Source organism: Scyliorhinus canicula, chromosome 17 (assembly GCF_902713615.1).
Source record: "Scyliorhinus canicula chromosome 17, sScyCan1.1, whole genome shotgun sequence".
NCBI lineage: Eukaryota > Metazoa > Chordata > Chondrichthyes > Carcharhiniformes > Scyliorhinidae > Scyliorhinus > Scyliorhinus canicula.
This window is the reverse complement of record NC_052162.1, coordinates 107644512-107672076: the sequence shown is the minus strand read 5'-3', so window position 1 is coordinate 107672076 and position 27565 is coordinate 107644512. Positions and strand designations below refer to the sequence as shown.

At 46.3% G+C, this 27565-nt stretch overlaps 2 protein-coding genes across 8 annotated transcripts in view; one reads left to right on the top strand and one right to left on the bottom strand.

Moving 5' to 3' along the window:
- Nucleotides 1-22760, bottom strand: part of LOC119951695 (zinc finger protein 239-like) — a 24819-nt gene extending 2059 nt beyond the window's left edge. The window contains exons 1-3 of one of the 5 annotated variants that reach the window (XM_038774948.1): nt 22498-22760; nt 17481-17562; nt 10229-10360 (exon numbers count right to left, since the gene is read on the bottom strand). The gene's annotated coding sequence lies outside the window, so the exon portion shown is untranslated. Of the gene's footprint in view, nt 1-461; nt 518-1657; nt 2046-10228; nt 10361-17480; nt 17563-20869; nt 21211-22497 lie in introns of those variants that run through there. The other 4 variants (XM_038774946.1, XM_038774949.1, XM_038774950.1 and 1 more) reach the window with 4 other exon arrangements.
- On the top strand, nt 21127-27565 carry LOC119951690 (zinc finger protein 271-like). Of its 3 annotated transcripts, none has more exons than XM_038774924.1 (2): nt 21127-21186; nt 23452-27565. In XM_038774924.1, the coding sequence occupies exon 2, from the start codon at nt 23800-23802 to the stop codon at nt 25027-25029; it is 1230 nt and encodes a 409-aa protein (XP_038630852.1). In that variant the 5' UTR covers nt 21127-21186; nt 23452-23799; the 3' UTR covers nt 25030-27565. The 3 variants fall into 3 exon arrangements, with proteins under 3 accessions (XP_038630852.1, XP_038630855.1, XP_038630853.1); XM_038774927.1 differs by having other exon boundaries at nt 21136-21224; XM_038774925.1 differs by lacking the exon at nt 21127-21186 and adding an exon at nt 21670-21800.

Sequence of the window (27565 nt, the reverse complement as noted above, 5' to 3'; positions counted from 1 at the left end):
ACATTCCCGTACCAGCCTCCCCGAACAGGCGCCGGAATGTGGCGACTAGGGGCTTTTCACAGTAACTTCATTTGAAGCCTACTCGTGTCAATAAGCGATTTTCATTTGTTTTCACATTGTGTGGAGCCTTGTGTCCAAAACATTGTGCGGGGATTTAATGAGCGATGGGATGGTGGTTTCTACAAACCTCCCAGGATTTCCTTCCTTTTTTCTCTTCCTCCCTAAGTTAAACCTGGGATCAGCCTCATGATACATTCTGCTTCTCTTCCTGATGACCAATTAACTCTATAATTAAAAACTGAAAAAACTGGAGACACAGCTTTCAGTTCCCACTCCAATCTCTTCACTAGATACCAGTTCCATCCCTCTTGCTTGGAACACTCTTGAGTTGGAACCATTCTGTTCATAATATCAGTTTCACATTTAATAATAATAATCTTTATTGTCACAAGTAGACTTACATTAACACTGCAATGAAAGCCCCTAGTCGCCACATTCCGGCGTCTGTTCGTGTACACTGAGGGAGAATTCAAAATGTCCAAATTACATAACAGAACGTCTTTCGGGACCTGTGGGAGGAAACCAGAGCACCCGGAGAAAACTCACGCAGACACAGGGAGAACATGCAGACTCATCACAGAGAGTGACCCAAGCCGGGAATTGAACCTGGGACCCTGGTGCTGTGAAGCCATAGTGCTAACCACTATGCTACCGTGATCTCTGGATGAATTTCTGACCTCATTTCTGTGCATTCACTAAGATCCTCTATTTCCACATTCTCCCCGTGTTTGCGTGGGTTTCGTCCCCACAACCCAAAGGAGTGCAGGCGAGGTGGATTGGCCACGCTAAATTGGCAAAAATGAATTGGGTACTCTAAATTTATTTTTAAAAAAGATCCCCTATTTCCACCTCTGGAATATCACCTGACCTGTCTCAGTGCATTTTCGACTGAAACCCTAATTCATGCCGCTGTTACCTTCTGACACGACTATCCTAACACACACTATCTGGGCTCCCATATTCTATCCTACATAATCCTGACAACATCCCAATGTCTGCTGTCTGTGCCTTCAGCCACATTGAGTCCTGTTCCCCCATCACCCCTCTTTTCCCTGATGTGTATTGTCTACTGGTCAGCTACTTTATTTTAATTATCATCCTTGATTTCAAATCTCTGCACTGTTTCATCTCTAAAATCCATTCCAACCATACAACCCTCTGAGATATCTGCTTGCTCTAATTCTGGCCTCTTGGACATTCCCCATTTTAATAATCAGTAACTGTCCCTTCATCTCTTAGCTCTGAAACACTCTCCCCACTTGCCACATGCTTTCCTTCTTTGATGTGGAGATGCCGGCATTGGACTAGGGTGAGCACAATAAGAAGTCTTACAACACCAGGTTAAAGTCCAACAGGTTTGTTTCAAATCACTAGCTTTCGGAGCACTGCTCCTTCCTCAAGTGACTGAAGAGGGAGGTTCCAGAAACATATATATAAAGTCATATATATTTGCATTTGTGACTATATATCTGTTTCTTCATTCACCTGAGAAAGAAGCAGTGCTCCGAAAGTTGGTGATTTGAAACAAACCTGTTGGACTTTTAACATGGTTTTGTAAGACTTCTTACTGTGCCCACATAAAGATGGCAGCCCTTACCTCGGGCCTGTTCCCGGTGACACTCCCCGTTTGCTCCTGAAGCAGGTCCGGTAATTTTGTTATTCGGATTTAGAAAAATCCACGGGATGTTTATAAACCCTTCCAGCGCACTCCGCTGGCTCTATTCCTCCCCCGATCTACTGGCTTCATTGCTCAACTATTCTGCGTTGTTTCTTGTTCTCTCCTCGCAGCTCCAGCCCACACTGCGCCTGCACCATTCACAGCCGGGTAGTGCGCCTGCGCCATTCACAACCGGGTAGTGCGCCTGCGCGAGGCGCTCCTGTGGCGAGAAGAGGGCCCACTCTGAACTATGGCGAATGCCGGGTAAACACCTTGCCATTGGGCCCCATGTTTAATGGAAAATAATGCTTGGCGAATCCGATTACAATTACAGCTACTGACCATGATACAACATTCAAATTATTAAATCAATTGATACAGCAAATACAGCCCCCGCCCAACACAGTTCTGTCCCAGGTAAACTGAACAGCAGAACAAACCCCAGTAGTTAGGTGTGAACACACTGCAGGCTCAGCAGTTGGAATGAACACGTCATTTTTTTTTCCTCCCATAGACTGATGTTAAACTACTCCTTGTCAATAAGAACGTGCTGACCATGGTTCAAATATTTTGAGCTTTGAACACTGCAATTTTAATGAATGGGAAAACTGAGTAAATGTGAAGAATCTGAAATGTCTCCCTCTGGGTTAGGTGGATTGGCCATGCTAAATTACCCGTAGTGTAAGGTTAATGGGGGAATTGTTGGGTTACGGGTATACGGGTTACGTGGGTTTAAGTAGGGTGATCATTGCTCGGCACAACATCGAGGGCCGAAGGGCCTGTTCTGTGCTGTACTGTTCTATGTTCTATGTTCTAACCTGGAGTTACCTCTCTCTCTGCATCTTTGATGATTTGATTGCCTGCAGGTGCTCGCATTCCGGGGCATCTCTGACTGTGTCTATATACTACAAGGAGGCCTTCAGGAGACGCGACAACGCAAAATTGCTGAGCAAAAACTTATAGCTAAGTTCCGCACGCATGAATGCGGACTCAACCGGGATCTGGGATTCATGTCGCATTACATTCGGCCCCCACCAACAAGCCTGGACTTGCAGAGGCCTACCGACTGAACTGGCTTGGGACAATTCACACCTCTTTAACCTGGAGTTACCTCTCTCTCTGCATCTTTGATGATTTGATTGCCTGCAGGTGCTCGCATTCCGGGGCATCTCTGACTGTGTCTATATAAACATTTCTGGAACAAGCCTTTCCATTCACCTGAAGAAGGAGCCGTGCTCCAAAAGCTCGTGTTTGAAACAAACCTGTTGGACTTTAACCTGGTGTTGTAAGACTTCTTACTATGTTCTATGGTGTGACATGTTCTTCTGACATTAAATTATATGTTCAAGTGAATGCATTTCTATATTAAGATGGTAAATTACCATTTTAGGATGGCATTATAGCCATGAGTTTCCTGTTTTGATGGGAATTCCAAATCCTTCTGATACGAGTCTCACATTCTCAGTGCTCTCAAGTTAAAGAAATGTGAAACACTATGGATGTTGAAATTCTGAACTATACTGGGCACAGTGGCTAGCACTGTTGCCTCATGATGCCGAGGTCCCGGCCCCGGGTCACTGTCCGTGTGGAGTTTGCACATCCTCCCCATGTCTGCATGGTTATTACTCCCACAACTCAAAGGATGTGCAGATTAGGTGAATTGGCCATCCTAAATTACCCTTTAAGTGGAAAAAAATTGGATACTGAAAAATTAATTAAAAATAAAGAAATTCTAAACTATAAACAGAACATTCTGGAAATACTCTGTTAGCATCTGTGGGAAGATAAATTAAGTTCCCATTTCAGGCCAAAAACTTTTCATTGGAACTGCAATGCATCAGTGCTCAGGCCTGAAACATTAACTTTCTTTCTCCATCCACAGGTATGAGGAGTATTTTCAGCATTCTCTGCTTTAATTTCTGCTCAGAGTTTGCTCCTGAATTGCACCTTAGATTCATGGCTAACTGATGTTTATTCTTGTCTGCCTGCACTTGTCTGTAACATCAAATCTTCATCCCTCATTCTCTTTACCAGAAATAATATTTAGTGCATGTCCAACCTTTTCTGAGGTATAATACAAGAGTTTGTCCTCACTCCTCATTTTCTTTTTTTAAAAATTGATTCATAGAATTTACAGTGCAGAAGGAGGCCATTCAGCCCATCGAGTCTGCACCGGCTCTTGGAAAGAGCACCCTACCCAAGGTCAACAACTCCACCCTATCCCCATAACCCAGTAACCCCACCCAACACTAAGGGCAATTTTGGACACTAAGGGCAATTTATCATGGCCAATCCACCTAACCTGCACATCTTTGGACTGTGGGAGGAAACCGGAGCACCCGGAGGAAACCCACGCACACACAGGGAGGATGTGCAGACTCCGCACAGACAGTGACCCAAGCCGGAATCGAACCTGGGACCCTGGAGCTGTGAAGCAATTGTTCTATCCACAATGCTACCGTGCTGATTCAAAGGCTAGGCCAGCATTTATTACCCTCGAGAAGGCAGAAATGAGCTGCCTTCTTGAACTGCTGCAGTCCATCTGGGTTCTAATCCAGGGCTCAGAGCATTATCCTGGGTCTCTGGATTACTCAGTGACCACTGCCTCCTCATAGGTTGTTGCATCTGCTCCGGTCCTTCTACAAAAAAAGACCTGAGCTAATTTGAGCAGAAGATTCATTATTCCACCAAACGTCTGACTGTTGCAGATTTTCAGTCATTTTCCCATTAGTGAAGAAAGTTGGGATGGAATGAGCAGATCCAGTGAGCCAGTCTGTAACACTACGGAGCATGTAAAAAGTAGTCACTTCCTTAGTGAAACTTTGACTGTTTCACGACTAATCTGTTACCTATGACATTCAAAATAGCGTGTCAGACAAAGACAGAATTGCAGCATGGTGACAGTTGGCCACATTAACTTGGACCAGCCTGAGGTAGTTGATCAGCCATGATGTGATTGAACAGCAGAGCTGGCACATTTGGCCGAGTGGCCTCCTCCTGCTCCCATCTCCTGTGTTTCAATTGAATGTACGGTCAGCGTCAGTTGAAGGTGGTTTGTGAAGGGGCTGTTCTCGAGTGACAGCTTTACCCGAAACACTACTTACGTAGTGTCTCCCACCCATACTCTTCCTCTAACCAAAAAAAAAAGTTCTGTCCGTCGGATTGTTAAACTAACAAGTTTTTTTTTTCTTTAGTTTTCAGTAGTTGGGAAGTTAGTTCAGTGGGAATGGAGGCTAGGGCAGTTGAATGTTCCTCCTGCAGAATGTGGGAGGAAAGGGTCACCTCGAGTGTCCCTGCTGACTACATCTGCGGGAAGTGCACCCAACTCCAGCTCCTCGAGAACCGCGTTAGGGACCTGGAGCTGGAGCTGGATGAACTTCGGATCATTCGGTAGGCGGAGGGGGTTATTGAGAGGCGATATAGGGAGGTACCTCAGGTAAAAGAAGAAGGTAGATGGGTTACCGTCAAAGGAGGGAGAGGGAACCGGCAGGCAGTGCAGGGATCCCCTGTGGTCTTTCCCCTCTATAACAAGTATACCGTTTTGGATACTGTTGCGGGGACGACTTACCAGGGGTAAGCAATGGGGCACAGGTCTCCGGCACAGAGTCTGTCCCTGTTCCTCAGAAGGGAAGGGAGAAGAGGAACAGAGCACTTGTCATTGGGGACTCCATAGTTAGATGAACAGACAGGAGGTTCTGTGGGAACGAAAGAGACTCACGGTTGGTGTGTTGCCTCCCAGGTGCCAGGGTTCGTGATGTCTCTGATCGTGTTTTTGGGATCCTTAAGGGGGAGGGGGAGCAGCCCCAAGTCGTGGTCCACATAGGTACCAATGACATAGGTAGGAAGAGAGATGGGGATTTGAGACAGAAATTCAGGGAGCTAGGGTGGAAGCTGAGAGCTAGAACAAACAGAGTTGTTATCTCTGGGTTGTTACCCGTACCACGTGCTAGTGAAGTGAGAAATAAGGAGGGGGAGGAGTTGAACACGTGGCTACAGGGATGGTGCAGGAGGGAGGGTTTTGGTTTCCTGGATAATTGGGGCTCATTCTGGGGTAGGTGGGACCTCTACAAACAGGATGGTCTTCACCTGAACCAGATGGGTACTAATATCCTGGGGGGGAGATTTGCTAGTGCTCTTCGGGGGGGTTTAAACAAATTCAGCAGGGGGATGGGAACCTAAATTGTAGTCCCAGTGTACAGGATGTTGAGAGTAGTGAGGTCAGGGATAGGGTTAAAAGTTCGAAAGAGGGCACTGGCAAGCAAGACGCTGGTTTGAAGTGTGTCTACTTCAACGCCAGGAGCATCCGGAATAAGGTGGGTGAGCATGAAGCATGGGTTGGTACCTGGGATCTCGATGTTGTGGCGATTTCGGAGACATGGGTAGAGCAGGGACAGGAATGGTTGTTGCAGGTTCCAGGATTTAGATGTTTCTGTAAGAACAGAGAAGATGGTAAAAGAGGGGGGGGTGTGGCATTGTTAATCAAGGAAAGTATTACGGCGGTAGAAAGGACGTTTGAGGACTTGTCTACTGAGGTAGTATGGGCCGAGGTTAGGAACAGGAGAGGAGAGGTCATCCTGTTGGGAGTTGTCTATAGACCTCCGAATAGTTCCAGAGATGTAGAGGAAAGGATTGCAAAGATGATTCTCGACAGGAGGGAGAGTAACAGGGTAGTTGTTATGGGGGACTTTAACTTTCCAAATATTGACTGGAAATACTATAGTTCGAGTACTATAGATGGGTCAGTATTTGTGCAGTGTGTGCAGGAGGGTTTTCTGACACAGTATGTAGACAGGCCAACAAGGGGCGAGGTCACATTGGATTTGGTACTGGGTAATGAACCCGGCCATGTGTTAGATTTAGATGTAGGTGAGCACTTTGGTGATAGTGATCACAAGTCGGTTATGTTTACTTTAGCAATGGGCAGGGATAGGTATATACCGCAAGGCAAGAATTATAGCTGGGGGAAAGGCAATTATGATGCTATTCGGCAAGATTTAGGGTGTATTGGATGGGGAAGGAAACTGCAGGGGGTGGGTACAATCGAAATGTGGAGCTTTTTCAAGGAACAGCTACTGCGTGTCCTTGATAAGTATGTACCTGTCAGGCAGGGAGGAAGTTGTCGAGCAAGGGAACCGTGGTTTACTAAGAAAGTTGAAGCACTTGTCAAGAGGAAGAAGAAGGCTTATGTTAGGATGAGACATGAAGGCACAGTTCGGGTACTTGAGAGTTACAAGTTAGCCAGGAAGGACCTAAAGGGAGAGTTAAGAAGAGCGAGGAGAGGACACGAAAAGTCGTTGATGGTTAGGATCAAGGAAAACACTAAGGCTTTCTATAGGTATATCAGGAACAAAAGAATGACTAGAGTAAGATTAGGGCCAATCAAAGATAGTAGTGGAAAGTTGTATGTGGAATCAGAGGAGATAGGGGAAGCGTTAAATGGATATTTTTCGTCAGTGTTTACACTGGAGAAAGACAATGTTGTCGAGGAGAATACTCAGGTTCAGTCGACCAGGCTGGATGGAATTAAGGTTCACAAGGGGGAGGTGTTAGCAATTTTGGAAAGTGTAAAAATAGATAAGTCCCCTGGGCCAGATGGGATTTATCCTAGGCTTCTCTGGGAAGCCAGGGAGGAGATTGCAGAGCCTTTGTCCTTGATCTTTATGTCGTCTTTGTCGACAGGAATAGTGCCGGAAGACTGGAGGATAGCAAATGTTGTCCCCTTGTTCAAGAAGGGGAGTAGAGACAACCCTGGTAATTATAGACCTGTAAGCCTTACTTCGGTTGTGGGTAAAATGTTGGAAAAGGTTATAAGAGATATGGTTTATAATCATCTTGAATAGAACAAGTTGATTAGCGATAGTCAACACGGTTTTGTGAAGGGTAGGTCATGCCTCACAAACCTTATTGAGTTTTTTGAGAAGGTGACCAAACAGGTGGATGAGGGTAAAGCGGTTGATGTGGTGTATATGGATTTCAGTAAGGCATTTGATAAGGTTCCACACGGTAGGCTATTGCAGAAAATAAGGAAGTATGGGATTGAAGGTGATTTAGCGGTTTGGATCAGTAATTGGCTGGCTGAAAGAAGACAGAGGGTGGTGGTTAATGGCAAATGTTCATCCTGGAGTTCAGTTACTAGTGGTGTACCGCAAGGATTTGTTTTGGGGCCACTGCTGTTTGTCATTTTTATAAATGACCTGGAAGAGGGTGTAGAAGGATGGGTTAGTAAATTTGCAGATGACACGAAGGTCGGTGGAGTTGTGGATAGTGTTGAAGGATGTTATAGGATACAGAGGGACATAGATAAGCTGCAGAGCTGGGCTGAGAGGTGGCAGATGGAGTTTAATGCGGAAAAGTGTGAGGTGGTTCACTTTGGAAGGAGTAACTGGAATGCAGAGTACTGGGCTAATGGCAAGATTCTTGGTAGTGTAGATGAACAGAGAGATCTCGGCATCCAGGTACATAAATCCCTGAAAGTTGCCACCCAGGTTAATAGGGCTGTTAAGAAGGCATATGGTGTGCTAGCCTTTATCAGCAGGGGGATTGAGTTTCGGAGCCACAAGGTCATGCTGCAGCTGTACATAACTCTGGTGCGGCCGCTCCTGGAGTACTGCGTGCAGTTCTGGTCACCACATTATAGGAAGGATGTGGAAGCTTTGGAAAGGGTTCAGAGGAGATTTACTAGGATGTTTCTTGGTATGGAGGGAAGGTCTTACGAGGAAAGGCTCAGGGACTTGAGGTTTTCGTTAGAGAGGAGATGGCTGAGAGGTGACTTAATAGAGACATATAAGATAGTCAGAGGGTTAGATAGGGTGGACAATGAGAGTCTCTTTCCTCGGATGGTGATGACCAACACGAGGGGACATAGCTTTAAATTGAGGGGTAGTAGATATAGGACAGATGTCAGAGGCAGTTTCTTTACTCAGAGAGTAGTAGGGGTGTGGAACGCCCTGCCTGCAACAGTAGTAGACTCGCCAACCTTAAGGGCATTTAAGTGGTCACTGTATAGACATATGAATGAAAATGGAATAGTGTAGGTCAGATAGGCTTCAAATGTTTTCACAGTTCGGCGCAACATCGAAGGCCGAAGGGCCCGTACTGCGCTGTAATGTTCTATGTTCTATTGTTGTTTATTGCAAGGTGAATGGAATCGAAAAGAAGGCATGTTTTGCTAAAGATGTACAGGGACTTAGTGAGACTACAAGTAGAAAACTCTGTAAAGTTTTGCTGTCATTAAAGGAAGGATGGAAAATTGTCAAAAGCAATTCAGAAAAGGTTCCCACAGCTGATACTCAGATGGCGAGGGAGGTTATCTTATGACGAAAGATTGGCTGGGCCTGTATCCAGTGATGTTTAGAAGATTGAAAGGTGATCTTACTGAAACAGATAATATTCTGAGAGGACTTGACGATGCTGAAAGAACATTTCCCCTTGTGGGAGAGACTAGAAATAGGAGAGACAGTTCAAAATAAGGCATCTCCGATTTAACACTCGAGACGAGGGAACCTTTTTGCGAACCCACTGGTGTGTCAGCGGGTTGGATGACCGAGTGATTTCTTCCCACATTTGCAGCAGGTGAACAGTCTCTCTCCAGTGTGAATTCACTGGTGTACAGTGAATTCAGATGATGGGTTGAACCCAACTGCACAATGAGAGCACTCTCGTCAGTGTGAACACGTTGATGGCAAACAAGGTCACTGGACCTCCTATCACACTTCTCACACTCTGGACATTTAAAATGTCTCTCGTATGTGTGAGCATTCTGGTGTATCAGCACACTGGACAAGCGACTGAATTTCTTCTCGCACTCAGAACAGGTGAATGACCTCTTCCTTGAGTGAACCCGCTGATGTTTCAGCAGGTCAGATGACTGAGTGAATGTCTTCCTACACTTGGAGCAGGTGATCGGTTTCTCACCAGTGTGACTGTGCCGATGTACTTCCAGTTCAGTTAGATAACTAAATCCTTTCCCACAATCCCTGCATTTCCACGGTTTCTTCCCGTTGTGACTGTATTTATGCTTTGATAGGTGAGATGACCAGCTGAAGCCTCGGCCACACACAAAACACATTTATGGTTTCTCCCCACTGTGAATGGTGCTTTTCCCTTTCATGTTCAAAATCTGATGATGTTCAGGTCACGATAAATTGGGCGACTCTGTCAGATCCTGATGTGATGTTTGGCTTTAGTTTCCTGACTGCACATCCTCCCTTTCTAATACCCTGTGAAATTGATTTGAAACAGACAAAAGGGAGTGAGAGAGAACTCAAAAATCACAAAGGCAGGCGGGTGAAATTGAGCTGAATGATTCTGGTAATTTGTGGGATCGGTACAAGGAAATATTTACCATGAAAGCTGCTGGATTGTTGTAAAAACACAACTGGTTCACTAATGTCCTTCCGGGAAGGGAACCTGCTCCCCACTCAGGACCTATATAAGCCTTTATAAGAACATCAGAAATGATGGCAGGAGAAGAACAAATAGAGAGTCTGTCCTGTCATTACACAATTATACCTGATTTTGGGCGTCAACTCCAATTTCCTGCGCTCCCCTTTTCGCTCGACTCCCCGAGAGATCAGAAGTCTTTCCATCTCAGCTGGAAATATACTCAATAATGAAGCATCCATAATGCGCTGTGTTAAATCTCTGTTTGTTAAAAGAGCAAAAAACACAGAGAAGTAGGAGAGACAGAGAGGGAAAGTTGGAGAAGCAGTGTGTGAGAGGAGAGATTTTGAAGACATAAAACAAATCACAACTTGGGCAGAATCTACCAAACCCTCAGTCTCGACCATAAGGAAGGACCAGCGTAGCAGGTGTATGTGAACACCATCACCTCCAAGTTCCACTCCAAGTCACACACCATCCTGACTTGTCTGACATCCAGTACTGGATGAACAGAAATTTCCTTCCTTTATATATTGGGAAGATTTAAGCCATTGTCTTCAGTCCCTGCTAGAAATTCTGTGTCCTAGACACTATTCCAATCACTCTCCCTGACAGCTGCCTGACGTTGAACCAAACTGTTCACAATCATGGTGAAATATTTTACCCCAGGGCGGCACAGTGGTGCAGTGGTTAGCACTGCTGCCTCATGGTGCCGACGATCCAGGTTCGATTCTGCCCCTGGGTCACTGTCTGTGTGGAGTTTGCACATTCTCCCGTGGGTTGCGTGGTTCTTACCCCCACAACCCAAGATGTGCAGGGAAGGTGGGTCGGCCATGCTAAATTGCCCCTTTATTGGAAAAAATTAATTGGGTACTCTAAATTTATATTTAAAAAAAGAAATATTTCAGCGCAAGATGAGCTTCCCATTACGTATCCAGATCATTACTAAGTCCTCCTATTTTCACCTCAATAACATTTCCCTACTCCATCCCATTCTTAGCTCACCTGCTGCTGAAACTCTGATCCATTCTTTTGTTACCTCTGCAGTGTGGGGAGTGGTTGCGGGGGCGGGCTGGTGCACCTTCTACGTACCGGGTTGTTTCAGTCTGAGCTGGCCCCCATGTGACCTGGGACCCTTTGTCCCTGCAGGAGGGCCCCATCTTTGTGGCCTTGTTCTTCCTCCCCCACCCCCGGTCTCCTTTGCACCATTCACATTTTGCCTCCACCTCTGGGAAGAACCAACTCATTCGGGTTCTGATTAGCTGTGCTGTGTGCACCACATTCAGTTGCATGAGGCTGACCCTTACGTATGTGGAGGTGAAGTTGGCCCGGTTTAGTGCTTCGCTCCAGAGTCCCCACCCTATTTAGATCCCTAATTCTTCCTCCCATTTTTGCCGTGTCTTGTCCAGTGGTGAGCCTGACTTCTAGCTGTCATCCATATAGGTCCTCACAGTTCCTCCCACCCAAATTGCCCGCGTCCAGTAGTTCCTCGAACATTGAATGTTTCGGTGTCCGTGGGTATGTTGTCATCTCATTGCGAATGTAGTTCTTTACCTGTAGGTGTCCCAGTTTGTTCCCGTTGGGTAGTTGTAGTTTTTCTGTTGGTTCCTCTAAAGTCGCTACTCTGTCCCTAACAGTCAGCGTTCCACCGTCCTGTCCACAATTCTTAAAGGTGGCATTCATCATGGCTGGTGTGAACCTGTGGTTGTCGCCGATTGGGGCCATAGTAGATATTTTGGTGAGGGTGAAGTGCTGTCTGATTTGGTTCCAGGTTTGGAGTGTGGCTACCACCACTGCACTTGTTGAGTGCTTGGCTGGTGGGGATGGGAACGCCATTCTGGCGCGAGCTCGGAGGCAGAATGTGCAGGAACTCTTGTCCATCCTCACCTATTCCGTTTCTGATTCTTTCACTCATCCCCTCACTCCTTCTGCTGTGGCTGCCCAGTGGTAGTATTGTAGATTTGGGGAGTGGGAGGGCAATGCCCTCCATTTTTCTTTTTCTCTGTACAATCTTTTTGGGGATCCTTTGGTTCTTCTACCAGTGCACCCCCCCAAATCCAAGCGCAAATGCCATGATCATTTTTCTCGACCGACTTAAAGAAGGCCTTGGGAATGTAGATTGTTATGGATCTGAACAGAAAGAGGAAACTGGGCAGCACGTACATCTTGATCGTTTGCACCCACCATCTCAGTAGGTCCTTTTTTCCTTCCTCCACCAGACTGGTCAGATTCCATTTGTGGATCCGTGTTCAGTTGTGGGCAATCTGGAATTTGCATTGGGCTCATATAAACGGCAGTCTCTCCAGCTCTGCTTCTCCCCCTTTTAGGATCACTGGGAAGACTTCACTCTTTCTCAGGTCAGGTAGAGCTTGTAGCCGAGAAGGCTCCAAACTCTCTTATGAGCTTCATGATCCCTTCCATGCTGATTTGTGGGTTTGAGATGTAGAGGAGCAGATCATTTGTATAGAGTGAGACTCTGTGCTCACTCTCTGTCCTCTTCGGATTCCCTTCCAGTTTTTCGGCGCTCTAAGGGCGATCACCAATGACTCAATTGCCAGGGTGAATTGGAGCGGGGACAGCGGGCATCCCTGCCTTATGCCTCTTTGCAGCTGGAAGTATTCAGAACTGGTGGTGTTGGTCCATACGCTCGCCATGGGGGCGGTATACAGGGAGGTTCACCCATGAGGTGAACCCTGTCCAAAGCCCAAACAGCTCTGGTACCTCAATGAGGTACTTCCACTCAACTCTGTCTCTGCGTCCAGTGAGATGATCATCTCTGGTGTTCTTTCCCCGGATGGGACCATTATCTCTTCAGCAGGCCCCTGATGTTCACTGTCAGCTGTCTACCCTTGACAAGGCCCGTCTGGTTTTCTTCAACCTCCTCTGGTTCGCAGTTCTCCAGTCGCCTGTCCAGAGTTTCTGCGAGTATTTTCTCATCCGCATTGAGCCGCGAAATGGGTCCATAGGATTTGCATTCTGTTGGGTCTTTGTCTTTCTTGCGTATCAGCGATATAGTGGCTTGTGCTAGCATTGAAGATGAAGTGTCCTGCGCTAGTGATTTTGCAAACACCTCCTGCAGGTGCGACGTCAGTGCTGCCGCAAATCTTTTGTAGAAGTCTGCCGGGAACCCATCTGGTCCTGGCGCTTTCCCCGCCTGCATAGAGCTGATACTCTCCATGACCTCTCCCAGTTCTAGCGGTGCTTCCAGCCCCCTCCCCCTATCTTCCACCACGACTGGCATAAACAGTCCATCAAGGAACTGTTTAATTCCCGAGTCCCTGTAAGGAGTTTGGAGGTGTACAGCCCTCGGTAGAAGGCCTAGAATGCTTCATTGACCTTTTGTTGGCTCGGCTACCAGTCCACCTTTGCTATTTCCCTCATGGCTGCTTGCTTTCTTAGCTGGTGAGCCAACAGGGAGCTGGCTTTTTCTCCGTGTTTGTAGAAGGTCCCCCATGACTGTCGGACTTGGTGCACTGCTTTCCTGGTTCCAGGTTAAAGTCCATTTGTAGCCTCTTCCTCTCCGCCAGAAACTCTACGGTCTCTCTACCTCTAGTATGGAGTACTGTCTGTCTACCTCCAGTATGGAACTGTCCAGTTGTTGCCGAGCTATCCTCTTTTCCTTATCTCTGCATGCCTTGTAGGCGATAATTTCTCCTCAGTTTACAGCCTTCAGCGCCTCCCAGAATGTGGAGGGTGAGATCTCCCCGTTCCAGTTGCTAGTTGTGTACTCATCTATGGCCTGTGATATTTGTCAGCCAGGAGGGCCATGTCCAACCTCCACGGGTTGGGGGGGGTGGGGAAGGCATGCCCATCTCTATCCTCACATCCTTGTTGTTTGGAGCACGGTGGGAGACTACGATTGCGGAATATTCCGCTCTTACTTTCCTGGAAGCACTGATTTCCCTACCACAAATAAGTCAATACGGATATAAACCCTGTGTACTTGTGAAATAAATTAGAAATCCTTCTCTCCCGGGTGCATGAACCTCCATGGGTCCACTGCCCACATCTGCTCCATTAATATCCATAGTTCTCTAGCCATGTTGGCCGTTTTCCGTGTTTTGGGGTTGTCCTGTCTGTCAGACGGTCCTGGACACAGTTAAAGTCTCCTCCCATGTTAGTCTGTGGGTGTCTTTGTCAGAGATTTCCACCAGAGTCTTCTTTATAAATTCTGTGTCATCCCAGTTGGGCACGTACACGTTCACCAAGATTACTGGTTCCCCTTCCAGGACACTCCTGACCATGATGTACCATTCTCCTGAGTTCGTAAACGCCCTTGTCACGGTAGAGGTCGTCCTCATACTAAGTAGCATGTATACACCCCGTCTCGTCGGTAGTATGAATGGTATGTCAGCCCTTTCTTTCCCGCAGTCGGTCCTTCTCCCTCAGGTGCGTCTCTTGGAGGAAGACTTTGTCGCCTTTCATACTTTTCAGGTGGGTGAAGATTCTGGAACTTTTCACTGGGCCGTTAAGTTCCCCGACGTTCCAGGTAACTATTCTGATGGTGAGTTTCTGACTGCCCCCACCTACGGGATCAACCATACTTACCATTTGATTGCACTCCGGAGTTTCCCATTGTTAGGGGGCCATCCAAGATGACTGAGGACACTATACTCACCATGAGGCCATGCCCCAACACTCCTTGGTGTCCACTTGTTTAGGGACCCTCCAAAGTGGCTGCTTACGGTGCCACCTTGTTCCTTGTTGCCACGTGTGGCCTGTATTAGCCAGCCTAGATCCATTCTCTCCCCCCATCCCGTCCCTTTGTTCCCTCTGTGGTTTTACTTCTCCCCCCTTCTGCTATCTCCCCCACCTACTGTTGTTGCCCCCCTCTATTCCTCCCCTTCTGCCTCCTAGATTTCCCTCCCTTGGTGGTGTGGTTTATCCGCCCCTCGCCAGCTGTTCTCCCCCTGGTGGGAGATGCGATGTGCACCCCCAGGCCCTTACCTCCGACACTCATACGTCCTGGTGCTAGATTTCCTGCTAGTGTGGTGGCCCCCTTCCTGGGGTCAGCGTGACCCTCTCTTATGCCTGCTGTTTTGATTTCCTCTCTGTATCTTCCTCACCCCCTCCTTTTTCTGAACTGGTTCCCCGGTTCAGAACGAGGCGGTACAGTCCCGCGGAAATCATCCTTTACCATTATCTGTCTCTCCTGTGTCTGCTTCATCGCTGCCTTCTCTGTTGCTAATCCGGTCCGTATTTTAGGACAAACTCGTCCACATCTGAAGGGGCGGTAAAGTAGTGCTCCATGCCCTGGTATGTTACCCAAAGTTTGGCTGGTACAGCATCCCAAACTTGATTTTGTTCCTGGGCCGACCTTTCCCTATTAAATTCTGCCCGGCGCTTTGCCAGGTCTTCCCCAATGACTTGGTACACTCTGATTCTGTGTTCCCCCCAACTGCAGGTCTTTGTTTGCCTGGCCCATCGTGGGATTCTTTCCCGGCCCTGGTACCAGTGTAGCTCAGTGATGATCACTCTCGGCTGCTCCCCAGCCTTGTGTTTTGGCCGGAGGGTCCTTTGGGCCCTGTCGATCTCAGGTGGGTTGTGGAGGTTGTCCCACCCCACCAGGTTTCCCAGCATCTGGGCCACATAGGTTGTTGGATCCCTGCCCTTGGTTCCTTTTGGCAGGCAAACTATTCCAATGTTTTGCCGCCTTAACCGGTTCTCCTGGTCCGTCTCTTCCTCTTCAGGTTCCCTGGACCACCACAAACCTCTTTATTTTGGCCTCCAGGGTGATGATTCGATCACTCTGGTATGTGAAGGCTCTCTCCAGTGCTTTTATTGTATTTCACTGAGCCTCTTGTCTCTTTTCCACTTTGTTGAGGCCCACCTCTGTGGTGGCCAGCACTTCTGTCGCCGCCAACTTGATCTTGACTTTTATTTCTTCCTGCAGTTCTTTTGTGAGGAATGTCTTCCGACCATCCTCTGGTCAGTGGGGGGAGTGGGGGGGCGGGTGCTGGTGGAGCTCGTCTTGCGGGTCACTGGTCTCCCTCTGTCGGGTGTGGCCGGGGACCCGCCACCTCGTGAGTCCGCTGGCCCACTTGCTCGCTTCTCCTGTCCTTTTCTGCCACTTTTTGTTTCTCTGTGGCCTCTGGAACTGCTGGTTCCCGCCATTCCTGCTAGTCTTTGTGTTGTTGAGGATGAGGGAATCTTTTAGTTTAGTTTTTGCGGGTTAATTTTGACTGAAAGTGCCTATTTTCTTGTCCATCGGAGGAGAGCCACCTTGTGTGTGACTGCTCAGCATATCCCCGTCACCAAAAGTTGGATGAATTAATGAACACCTTACTACACTTAGGGCAAGTGAATGGTCTCCCCCCCCCCAGTATAAACTCGTGTGTGAGAAGGTCGGTTGAATTAATAAATCCCTTCCCACAGTGGGTGCAAGTGAATAGCCTCTACCCAATGTAAGCTTGTTGGTGTGTCAGCAGGTGGGATGACTGAGTGAATCCCTTTCCACGCTCGGAGCAGATGAGTAGTCACTCCCCAGTGTGGCTGTGTTGATGAGCTTCCAGCTGAACTAGATAATTAAATCCCTTCCCACAATCCCCACATTTCCAAGCTTTCTCCCTGTTGTGACTCTATTTAGGTTTTGACAGGTCAGGTGATTGACTGAAGCCGCATCTACACACAGAATTCATGTACGGTTTCTCCCCACTGCGAACGGTGTTTTTTTCACCATGTTCTAAATCCAATGATATTCAGGTTATGATAAATTGAGCAACTCTGTCAGATCTTGGTGAGATGTTTGGTTTCCCCAACTACAAATCCTCCACTTCAAATACCCTGTGAAAATGATTTAAAACAGAAAAAAGGGAGAGAGAACCTACAAAAACACAAAGGCAGGTTGTGAAATTGTACTGAATGAATCTGGTCATTTGTGCGGCTGGCACAAGGAAAAGTGACCATGAAAGCTGCTGTATTGTTGTAAAAACCCAACTGATTCATGAATGTCCTTCAGAGAAGGGAACCTGTTGCCCTGTCTGGACCAATGCAAGCCTCTCTTGGGAAGAGTAGGAGCAACATGAGCGGAGCATGAGAAAACCATAGAGCAGCCCGGGAAGGTGATGGAGAGCAGCCTGGGAAGGGGAGGGATATAAAAATTGGAGAGCATCCTGGGAAGTTGAGTGATATAGACACCGGAGAGCAGCCCAGGAAGGAGGGTGATACACCTTGATTGGGGAAAAAAAACTGAAAAAGGCCGTGAGTTCAAAGACTAATAGGAAATCTGTGCTAAATTGGAAAACCAATTTCAAATTACTGATTATAAGTTGCTTTCAGATCAACGTATTTACGAGAGATATGAAAAAACAGTCGAAATTTTTTTTTAAATGAAAAACTAATTAAATAAATTAAGGATGGAGGGCCAAGTGATGTGCTGTACCTGCATCATGTGGGAGTGTTCATTTAGGAAGGTTCCCTTTACTTTTTTTGCTGACTTTGGCTCATTTTGCTCTAAACCATATCTGTGGGGAAACAAGAGAGGAAAGAATGTTTCATCAAAATAGAATTGTCTGTTCTGAACCTCCGCCCTGGTTTAGCGCAGGGCTAAATTTCTGGCTTTTAAAGCAGACCAAGGCAGGCCTGCAGCATGGTTCAATTCCCATACCAGCCTTCCCGAACAGGTACCAGAATGTGGCAACTAGGGCCTTTTCACAGTAACTTCATTTGAAGCCTACTTGTGACAATAAGCGATTTTCATTTCATTCTACCCTGTACTTGTTTCCACTGGAGTTTAGAAGAGTGAGAGGTGACTTGATTGAAGTACGTAGGATCCTGGAAGATCTTGACAAGCTGGACGCGGGAACGATTTTTCCGCTTGGGATTGAGTCCAGCACTAGGGGGCACTTTTTTAAAAATCAGTGATCGCCCTTTTCGGACAGTGTTGAAGAGAATCTTTTCCTGTCTAAGTGTTGTGTGGCATTAGAACTCTCTGCGTCAGAAGGCGGTAAAGGCTGAATATTTTGGGGCAGAGGTAGATTGATTCCCATGCCTAAAAAGAACCTAAGGTTATCGAGGGTAGATGAAGAGTGTGGAAGTCAATGCAACAAATCAGTCATGATCTTGTGGAATGCAGAACAGGCTTGAAGGGTCAAATGTAACTTCATTAGATTCAAGATTATTATGGAAAAGTACAACGATGAGCCCAAGATCGAAGTTCTAATCTGAGGGTTGGCCGATTTTAATAAGATCAGACATGATTTGGCCAGATTTGACTGGGAGCAGCCACTTTTAGGCAAATCTGTGACAGAACAGTGGGATGCATTCAAGAAGGAAATAGGCAGCATGCAGGTCCAACATGTTCCAATAAAGAAAAAGGGTGGGACCAACAACTCCAATGAACCTTTGATATTTAGGGATATTCAGCATTGGATAAGGAGAAAAAGGGAGGCTTATGGCAGATGCCAAATGCTCAAAACAGCAGATATCCTAGAAGCATTTAGAATGTGCAAGAGGAAACTTAAAAAGAAAATTAGGAGATCAAAAAGGACACTGGCAGGTAAAATAAAGGAAATCCTAAGTTGTCTTAAAAGTACATTAAGGTAAAGGGTATCTCAGGAAGAATTAGGGCCCATTAAGGACCACAGTGGTTATTTGTGTTTGGAGCCAGAAAATTGGTGGGGTGATAAATAGTGAGGATAGCCTTTGATTACAGGAGGATATCGGTGGGCTGACCAGTGGCAAATGGAATCCATCTGGATAAGTGTGAGGTAATGCACTTGGGCAGGACAAACAAAGCAAGGGGATACCTGATAAATGGCAGGACATTGGGAAGCATTGAGGATCAGAGGGATCTTGTTGTCCATGTACACCGGTCCCTTAAGGTAGCAGAGCTGATGGATAGTGGTTAAGAAGGCATATGATATCTGAGGCATAGAGTTTAAGGGCAGGGAGGTGATGCTGGAACTGTATAAAACTTTAGTGAGGCCACAGCTAAAGTATTGTGTGCAGTTCTGAAATCCACATTATATGAGGGATGTGATAGCACTGGAAAGAGTGCAGAGGGGATTTACTAGAATGTTGCCTTGGCTGGACAGTTTCAGTTTTGAGGAGAGATTGGATATACTTGGATTGTTTTCCTTGGAGCAGTGGAGACTGAGGGAGGACATGATTGAGATGTATAAAATTATGAGTGGCATAGATAAAGTAAACAGGAACAAATAGTTCCCGTTGGTGGAGAGGTCAATGACCTGGGGCATAGATTTAAGGTAAGGGGACGGAGGTTGAGATGGATGGGTGAAAAAGCTTTTTGTTCCCAGACATCGGTGGGTTTTTGAAATTCGCTGCTTGAAAGGGTGGTGGAGACAGAGACCCTCATACATAACATTTGAGAAGTATTTAGATGTGCACTTGCGATCCCAAGGCATAAAAAGCAATGGACCAAGTGCTGGATAATGGGATTAGAATGGTTACGTGGTTGTTTTTAACCAGTGCAGACATGATAGGCCAAAGGGCCTTTCTGTGCTGTATGATTCCCAGATTCTATGACTCCTTCCATCTCCACATAACCAGGTAGATAAGGCAGGAAACACACACTGCAACAGGCAGCAGACAGCCAGAAGAGTAGGAGAACCTTGCACCAAGCCCAACTGCCGGAAAACAGTCCAAACAGGTATGAGGAGCATCTAGAATTGCTGTCCCAAGCTCGAACTCTCAAACCAAAAATACTGCCAAGAATCAGCAATGGAGGCTAAGCACATTTTAATTTATTAAGTGTTCATTTGTTTACAAAAACAAAGTACAAAACAACATGAAACAGTAAACAGACAAAACACCGTAAAAGTACCTGCATTTCACCTTTACAAGGAGACAGACCAAACCTGGTCCATGAACCACCTCATATCACAGGTACCATGAGTCCATAGGGAAAAGGCATCATGCTATACATACAGGCACTGATACACTACAAAATATATGTATCAACAGAACACACAACATTGTAGTCACATGAAGAAAACAATTACATAGTAAACAAATATGTAGTAAACAGGACCCTCGCACTCAGTATGCCCTTGCTGTGCCATCGTTCTTGGCAAGAGGTTTTTCCTCACACTCGTCATGATGTTGTTCTTCGCACTTGCCGGGTCTCCAATTAATGCGAAAACAGTCACTCACACTCACTATACCCTTGCATTCAGATCCAAACATAAAATACAAACAAGTAACATACAACATCAACAAATCACACGGCTCCCAAACTGTGTGCACTAAAAAGCCACGACACTGGTGGTGATGGGAGGCACGGATAGATTAGGTAGCCAGAGACTTTCCCCCAGACATAAATGGCTGTCACGAGGGGACATAATTTTAAGGTGATTTGAGGAACGTATAGGGGAGATATCAGAGGTAGGTTCTTTACACAGAGTGGTGGGTGGGTGTAAAGCACTGTCAGCAGAGGTGGTAGAGTCAGAGTCATGAGGGACATTTCAGTGACTCTCGGACAGGCACATGGACAGCAGTAAATTGAAGGGGTGTAGGTTGGGTAATCTTAGATTAGGATAAATGGTCGGCACAACATCGTGGCCGAAGGGCCTGTATTGTGCTACGTTCTGTGACACAGGTCACCAGCAGTTCACAAAGTATCCGCATCCAACCTCCGAGTGGCACAGCCGAATTGGGCCTCTGCTCCTGCAGCATCGGCATGAGATCACCTGACACCTCCCACTCCAAAGTCCCAGGCACGGGAGCAAAAGAGGCAACAGCAAACAATCCCCCCGCTGAGTATTTCCAACATGATCCGCTTCGAAATGGGAGCTGCAAGATCTCTAGTACCTTGCTTTCGGGTCACATCGATCAGCGTTCCCCAATGTATCGGCCCTTCCTTCCTTCACTGTGAGACAGGAAGAAGTTCGAAGAGCAGCAAAACCTTGCTCCAAGCCGAGCCTCTGGAAAGCAATCTAAACAGTATTGGTGCCAAGCTGATTGACGGAAGCTGCGAACCAATAGAGAAAGATAGGCGGGATTGGAGGAGCGGGCGGAAAGTGGCTGTTCCTCCAACCAATCGGAATGGAAGTGAGGGGGAGGTATGAGTGGAGCATGCGCACTCTGAGCAATGGCGAACATGCAGTAGTTGATCTAATGTCCAGTGGGTAAGTTCGTGGAATGACGGGGGCCATGGATCCGGCAGGTGGGCGGAGAGTCTTTGTGAACATATTCTGTGAACCACCTAACCCGAAAAAGAAGTTGCCGGTTCCCCGTTTGTCCAACAGTTTTTCCCCCATTTCAGACCGGAGTTCACTGCTGCCATGTCTCTTAACAGGCAATGTGGAGCAGGGCGCATGCGTGGTGGTCATATTTGTGCGGTATTATGCAGTAACGCGCGTGCATAGTACTGTTTATTTGGGGCAGAAAGAGGCCATTCAGCCCACTATGTCTGCTTTGTCCAATAAATTGAAAAAACAATCACGCCACCCATTTTAATCCAATTTCCACGCGCCTGGTTAGGTTCCAGCGCCTCAGTGCACAGGCACTTCACGGTTTCTCGGTTCCAGAGCTTGTGGCCCAGGCAAATGAAATAAAGGTCACGAATGGTGGAGCAGTTAAAATCAGGAATGTTCAATAGGCTGGAATTCGATGAGTGTAGCGATCTCGGTAGCTGCGTGGCTGGGAGACATTGCAGAGATAGGGACAGTCACAACCATGGAGGAAAACAAGAGCGAGAATTTCAAATTTTTGGTGCTTTTGAAGCAGGAGTCTTTTGAAGGTCAGTGAGCACAGGGGTGATCGTTTAACAAGACTTATTGTGAAGAAGTATTAAATGCATGAAAGTTTAAAAATCATGAGCTAATCATGTCAACCAATGTTACTGGGATATGTGGGGGGGGGGGGGGGGTGATAATTTAAACTATACTGACTTCTTCACTCACCATCCATTTGTAAACCATTTTGATTTAATTCCTCCTTTATAAGCGATGGCAAATTTCCCACTCCCGTGCGATAGGATGAACTCAAAGGGTTATTTTTGTTTACAGACTCTCAAAGTGAGGTAAGAGGGTATCAACATTGTTCCATTTTCATTCATACAGCAAAAGACTGACAGAGAAAAGAAAGGTTTACAGTCCAGACATCACAGAACAAATGTGTTTCACATGGGATCCAGAGTCCAGAATCAAAATGTCTCTAAAGAGCCAATGATGTGTGTGTTTGTTTTTTACTACGAGATAGGAGTCACAGAGAAACATCGATTTAGCGGTGGTGACACCCAGACTAATTCGCTGGGGACGCAGGATAATGCTCTGGGAACCCAGCTTTGAATCCTGCCACGGCATGTGTGGAAGTTGAATTTACTAAAAGTATGAAATCGAAAGACTAATGGTGAACAAAGAACCATTGTTAATGGTCATATACAAACCATCTGGTTCACTAATGCTATTTAGAGAAAAAAAATCTGCTGTCCTCACCTTGTCTTGCACATATGTGACTCCAAATCTGCAGCAATCTGACTCTTAAATGTCTTCTGAAATGGAAGAGCAAGCCCCTTAGTTGTATCCAACTGCTCCAAAGTCAGTAAAAAGGTCTGAAATGGGGCAGGCCACCAGGCATAGACACTGGAAATGACAATGGCAAACCCAGACCGCTGGGTCACTGTCTGTGCGGAGTCTGCACGTTCTCCCCGTGTCTGCGTGGGTTTCCTCCAGTTGCTCTGGTTTCCTCCCACAGTCCAAAGGCGTGCAGGTTAGGTGGATTGGCCATGCTAAATTGCCCTTTGTGTCCAAAAAAGGTTAGGAGGGGTTATTGGGTTCCGGGGATAGAGTGGAAGGGAGGCTTAAGTGGGTCGGTGCATACTCGATGGGCCGAATGGTCTCATTTTGCACTATATGTTCTATGTTCAGTAGTTTCCAGGGAAAGGGATGGTGTCAGTGTGCATGGGGTGGAGTTTATAGTGGGGATTGGAGACATTGGCTTCAGTCGTACCAATATTTAAATGGAGGAAAGTTCTGTTCATCGAGGACTGCATCTCACTCCAGTCAGGATGATGTATGACTTGGAGGTCATGGTGTTCACATAGACATGTGAACCTGATCTGTTTAACTGGTGGAGGTTGAGGGTTTGGGAGATTCTGACTGGTTGTAGACATATAAAATTCTCTCCTTGGCCTCTTCTCCTCCCACATCTCCAAACCCTGCTCAGCTGCCCCCTCCTCACATCGAAGCCCCAGTCATGTGTAGACCTAGACTGGTTGTTGGTTCCCTTCCCTGAAGGACATTAGTGAACTAGTTAGGTTTTTACAACAAACCAGCAATTGTCATGGTGCTGGCTCCAAAAATTACCAGATTCATTCAGCTCAATTTCTGCCTTTGTGTTTTAGTGGTTCTCTCTCACTCCTTTTTTTCTGTTTTCAATCAATTCCACAGGGTATTAGAAGGGGAGGATTTGCAGTCGGGAAACTAACAAAACATCACATCAGGATCTGGCAAGAATCACACAATTTATGGTAATCTGAATATCATCAGGTTTTGAACATGGAAGGAAAAAGCACTGTTCCCAGTGGGGAGAAACTGTACACGTATTCTGTGTGTGGACAAAGATTCAGCTGATTATTTGACCTTGCGGACCATAAACACAATCACAAAGGGAAGCAATTATTGAAATGTAAGGATTGTGCATAGGGATTCAATTGCCAATCAATCCTAGAAGTTCATCAACGGTGTCACACTGGAGAGAGACCATTCACCTGCTCAGAGTGTGAGAAGAAGTTTACTATGTCATCAGCACTGCAGACACACCCGCGCATTCACACTGAGAGACCATTCACCTGCTCAGAGTGTGGGAAAGGATTCACTCAATCATCCCACCTACAGAGACACCAGCGAGTTCACACTGGAGAGAGACCATTCACCTGCTCTGAGTGTGGGAAGGGATTCACTCAGTCATCTGACCTTCTGACACACCAGCGAGTTCACATTGATGAGACGCCGTTTAAATGCCTAGACTGTGGAAAATGCTTTAAAAATTCCAGGCACCTGATACCCCATCAACGAGTTCACACTGATGAAAGACCTTTTAAATGCCCAGACTGCGGGAAGTACTTCAAAAGTTCTGGGAATCTACGGTCCCATCAACGAGTTCACACTGATGAGAAACGTTTTAAATGCTCAGACTGCGGCAAGTACTTTAAAAGTTCCTCAAAGCTAATATCCCATCAACGGGTTCACACCGATGAGAGACCTTTTAAATGCTTAGACTGCGGGAAGTGCTTTACAGGTTCCTCAAAGCTGATATCCCATCAAAGAGTTCACAGTGATGAGAGACCTTTTAAATGCCCAGATTGCGGGAAGTGCTTTAAAAGTTCCTGGGAACTGATGTCTCATAAACGGGTTCACAATGATGAGAGACCTTTTAAATGCCCAGGCTGCGAGAAGTGCTTTAAACGTTCCTGGGATCTGATGTCTCATCAACAGGTTCACACTGATAAGAGACCTTTTCAATGCCCAGACTGTGGGAAGTGCTTTAAAAGTTGCAGGAACCTAATGTCCCATCAACGGGTTCACACTGATGAGAGACCTTTCAAATGCCCAGACTGCGGGAAGTGCTTTAGAAGTTCCGGGAATCTGATGTCCCATCAACAGGTTCACACAGATGAGAGACCTTTTAAATGCCCGGACTGCGGTAAGTGCTTTAAAAGTTCCTCAGATTTGATATCCCATCAACGGGTTCACACCAATGAGAGACCTTTTAAATGCCCAGACTGCGCGAAGTGCTTTAAAAGTTCCTCGGAAAGGATGTCCCATCAGCGAGTTCACACTGATGAGAGACCTTTTAAATGCCCAGACTGCAAGAAGTGCTTTAAAAGTTCCTCTGATCTGATATCCCATCAACGGGTTCACACTGATGAGAGACCTTTTAAATGCCCAGACTGTGGGAAGTGCTTTAAAAGTTCCTCGGAACGGATATCCCATCAACGTGTTCACACCGATGAGAGACCTTTTTAAATAAGCAGTCTGCGGGAAGTGCTTTAAAAGATCTAGGAACCTGTTGTCCCATCAACGAGTTCATACCGGCGAGAAAACGTTCAGGTGCTGTCAGTGTGGGACTGGGTTGAGGTGGGCATCTCAACTCATTGAATTTCAGCAATTTCGCACTGAGGAGAGACCGTTCACCTGCTATTCTGGGAAGAGATTCACTCAGTCATCCATCCAGCTGATACACCAGCGAGTTCACAGTGTGGAGAGACTGTTCACTCGCTCCCAGTGTGTTAAGGGAATCACTCGGTCATCCCACCTGCTGACACACCAGTGAGTTCACAGTGGGGAGAGACCATTCACATGCTCCCTTTGTGGGAAGGAATTTAATCAGTCATCCCATCTTTGGAGACACCAGTGAGTTCACAAGTGACTACTGTGATTGGACTTTGCTGTTGATCAATTCCAGGACTGAACCATGCTCATTTGGGTATTTTTCTGCTGACGCTCAAAAACTCCAGCACAGTTTCAAGGATTAATATTCTGGGTAAAAATCAAATAGGTAAGCTTGATTTTAGTTTCTGACTGAACCCATCTTTATGTGGGAGGCTGGGGATTAGTCCAGTTTCAAGGGAACAAATGTAAAGACCATAAAATATAGGAGCTGATGTCAGTCTTTACAACAATAATTTGATTGTGCAATTTGATAATGCAAATCTGTCTTTCATTAATTTCAATCCCGATCCTCTGATTACTCACCCTCGTCAGTGGAAACCGTTTCGTCCTATCTGCTCTTTCAAACTGCCCACCTCCATTGGCCCCAGCCCATAATATTGAACGGCTCCATGAAATCTCTTTTTAACCTTCTTTGCTCTAAAGAGAACAATCCCTGTCTGGAACCTCTCCGTAAAACTGAATATGCTCATCCTTGGACATGATGCAAGGCAGAGTATTGAGTGGTGATTTGGGAAAATACTGTCAGTGGCAGGTGGGAAAATGGAAAAGGAACTGGTGACAAGAGCCAGGTGGCATTGTAGATCGTGTCAATGACAGCATAAAATTACAAAGCGGAAATGATAGACTAGGCTAATGGGCAAACCTGGCAGATGGATTTCAATGTGAGCTAGTGTGAGGTTATCCTTTTGGACCAAAAAAGGATAGATCCTTGTACTTTATGGACGGCATGAAGCTAAATTCAGTGCAAAGAAACTTGGGGGTTCAAATGCACAGTACTCTAAATTGCCACGAACAAGTGCAATCAAGAAGACAAATGGAATGCTGGCCTTTACCTCTGGAGAATCAGGGTATAAGACGCAGAAGTTATGCCGCAGCTTTACTAAACACTGGTTGGGCCCCACATGGAGTACTGTGAGCAGATCTGGACACCATGCCGGAGGAAGGATATTTTGGTCTTGGAGGGAGTGCAACATAAGTTTACAAGAATCATACCTGGGACTTCCGGTGGCGGATGTGAGGAGAGAGACGCTCCAACCAAAATCTGACCTATGTAGCGCAATAATGGCATCGCTAATTATAAAACATTAAAAACATTAAAAATGAATGGGGGAAACAATGTGGCAATGGAAAATGCCCCAAAAAATAACAAGAATAGGAAATTGAGGGACGAGAAGGTTCCCTGGAGTTGGCAGGGAACAAAATTGCGACGGCGGTAAGCCTCCCCTCCCCTCAGATGGCCATGTGGCCATCAGCTGCATTGTGGTGATGGAGCTGAAAAAATACCGTGTGCAAAGACCCTTTTGCCCGATTCACTGGTCCATTCAACCCCCTCACGTTCCAGGTTATAAGGCCTCTCCCGCAGGAGTCAGCCATTACATTTGTAGTTCAGCAAGCAAGGAGTCCAGAGAAGTGAAATTTCAGTGGATGAATCTCGCAACCAAATTTCAAGCCAATTGGAAGAGATTAACAAAAATATGGAGGTGGCCCTCTCCGACCATAAAGAATCAAACAAGTTGTTGAAAAATAACTTGGAGAACAGGTCTCAAAGACAAAACATCCACCTTGTGGGTTTGCCGGAGTGGAATGGAGGACAACACCCCCACTGAATACATAGCCAACATGTTGTTTAAGATTGTGGGCGAGAAAGTACACTCTTCCCCAGAGCTAGATTGCGCGCTGCGACTAGGACCTGGTGCAGAGGAGCCTCCTCGAGCAATGATCGTAATGTGCCAAAACATTAACAAAATAGAGCAGATCCTGCAATGAGCCAGAGTGTACCAAGATTGTAATGGGAGGGTCACTCAATCCGGCTATACCAGTACCATAGTGCTGAGATGTTGAAAAAAAGAGCAGTATTTAATGGGGTGAAATTTGCCTGATTCGCGAAGGCTATCCGGTTTGGGCTACGATACCTGGCCCATCTTCGAGACTCTGTTGAGGGGAAATATCACTTCTTTGACTCCCCAGATGACTCAAACACTTTTGTTAGGAAACTTGGTTTGAATTCTGCGTAAACCCTCCTGTATTTTTGTCTAAAATTTAAATTGCTGTACGTTCAGATGTTAATTGTTTTTTATATGGTTGAATTACACTGAAAGTTATTAATGTT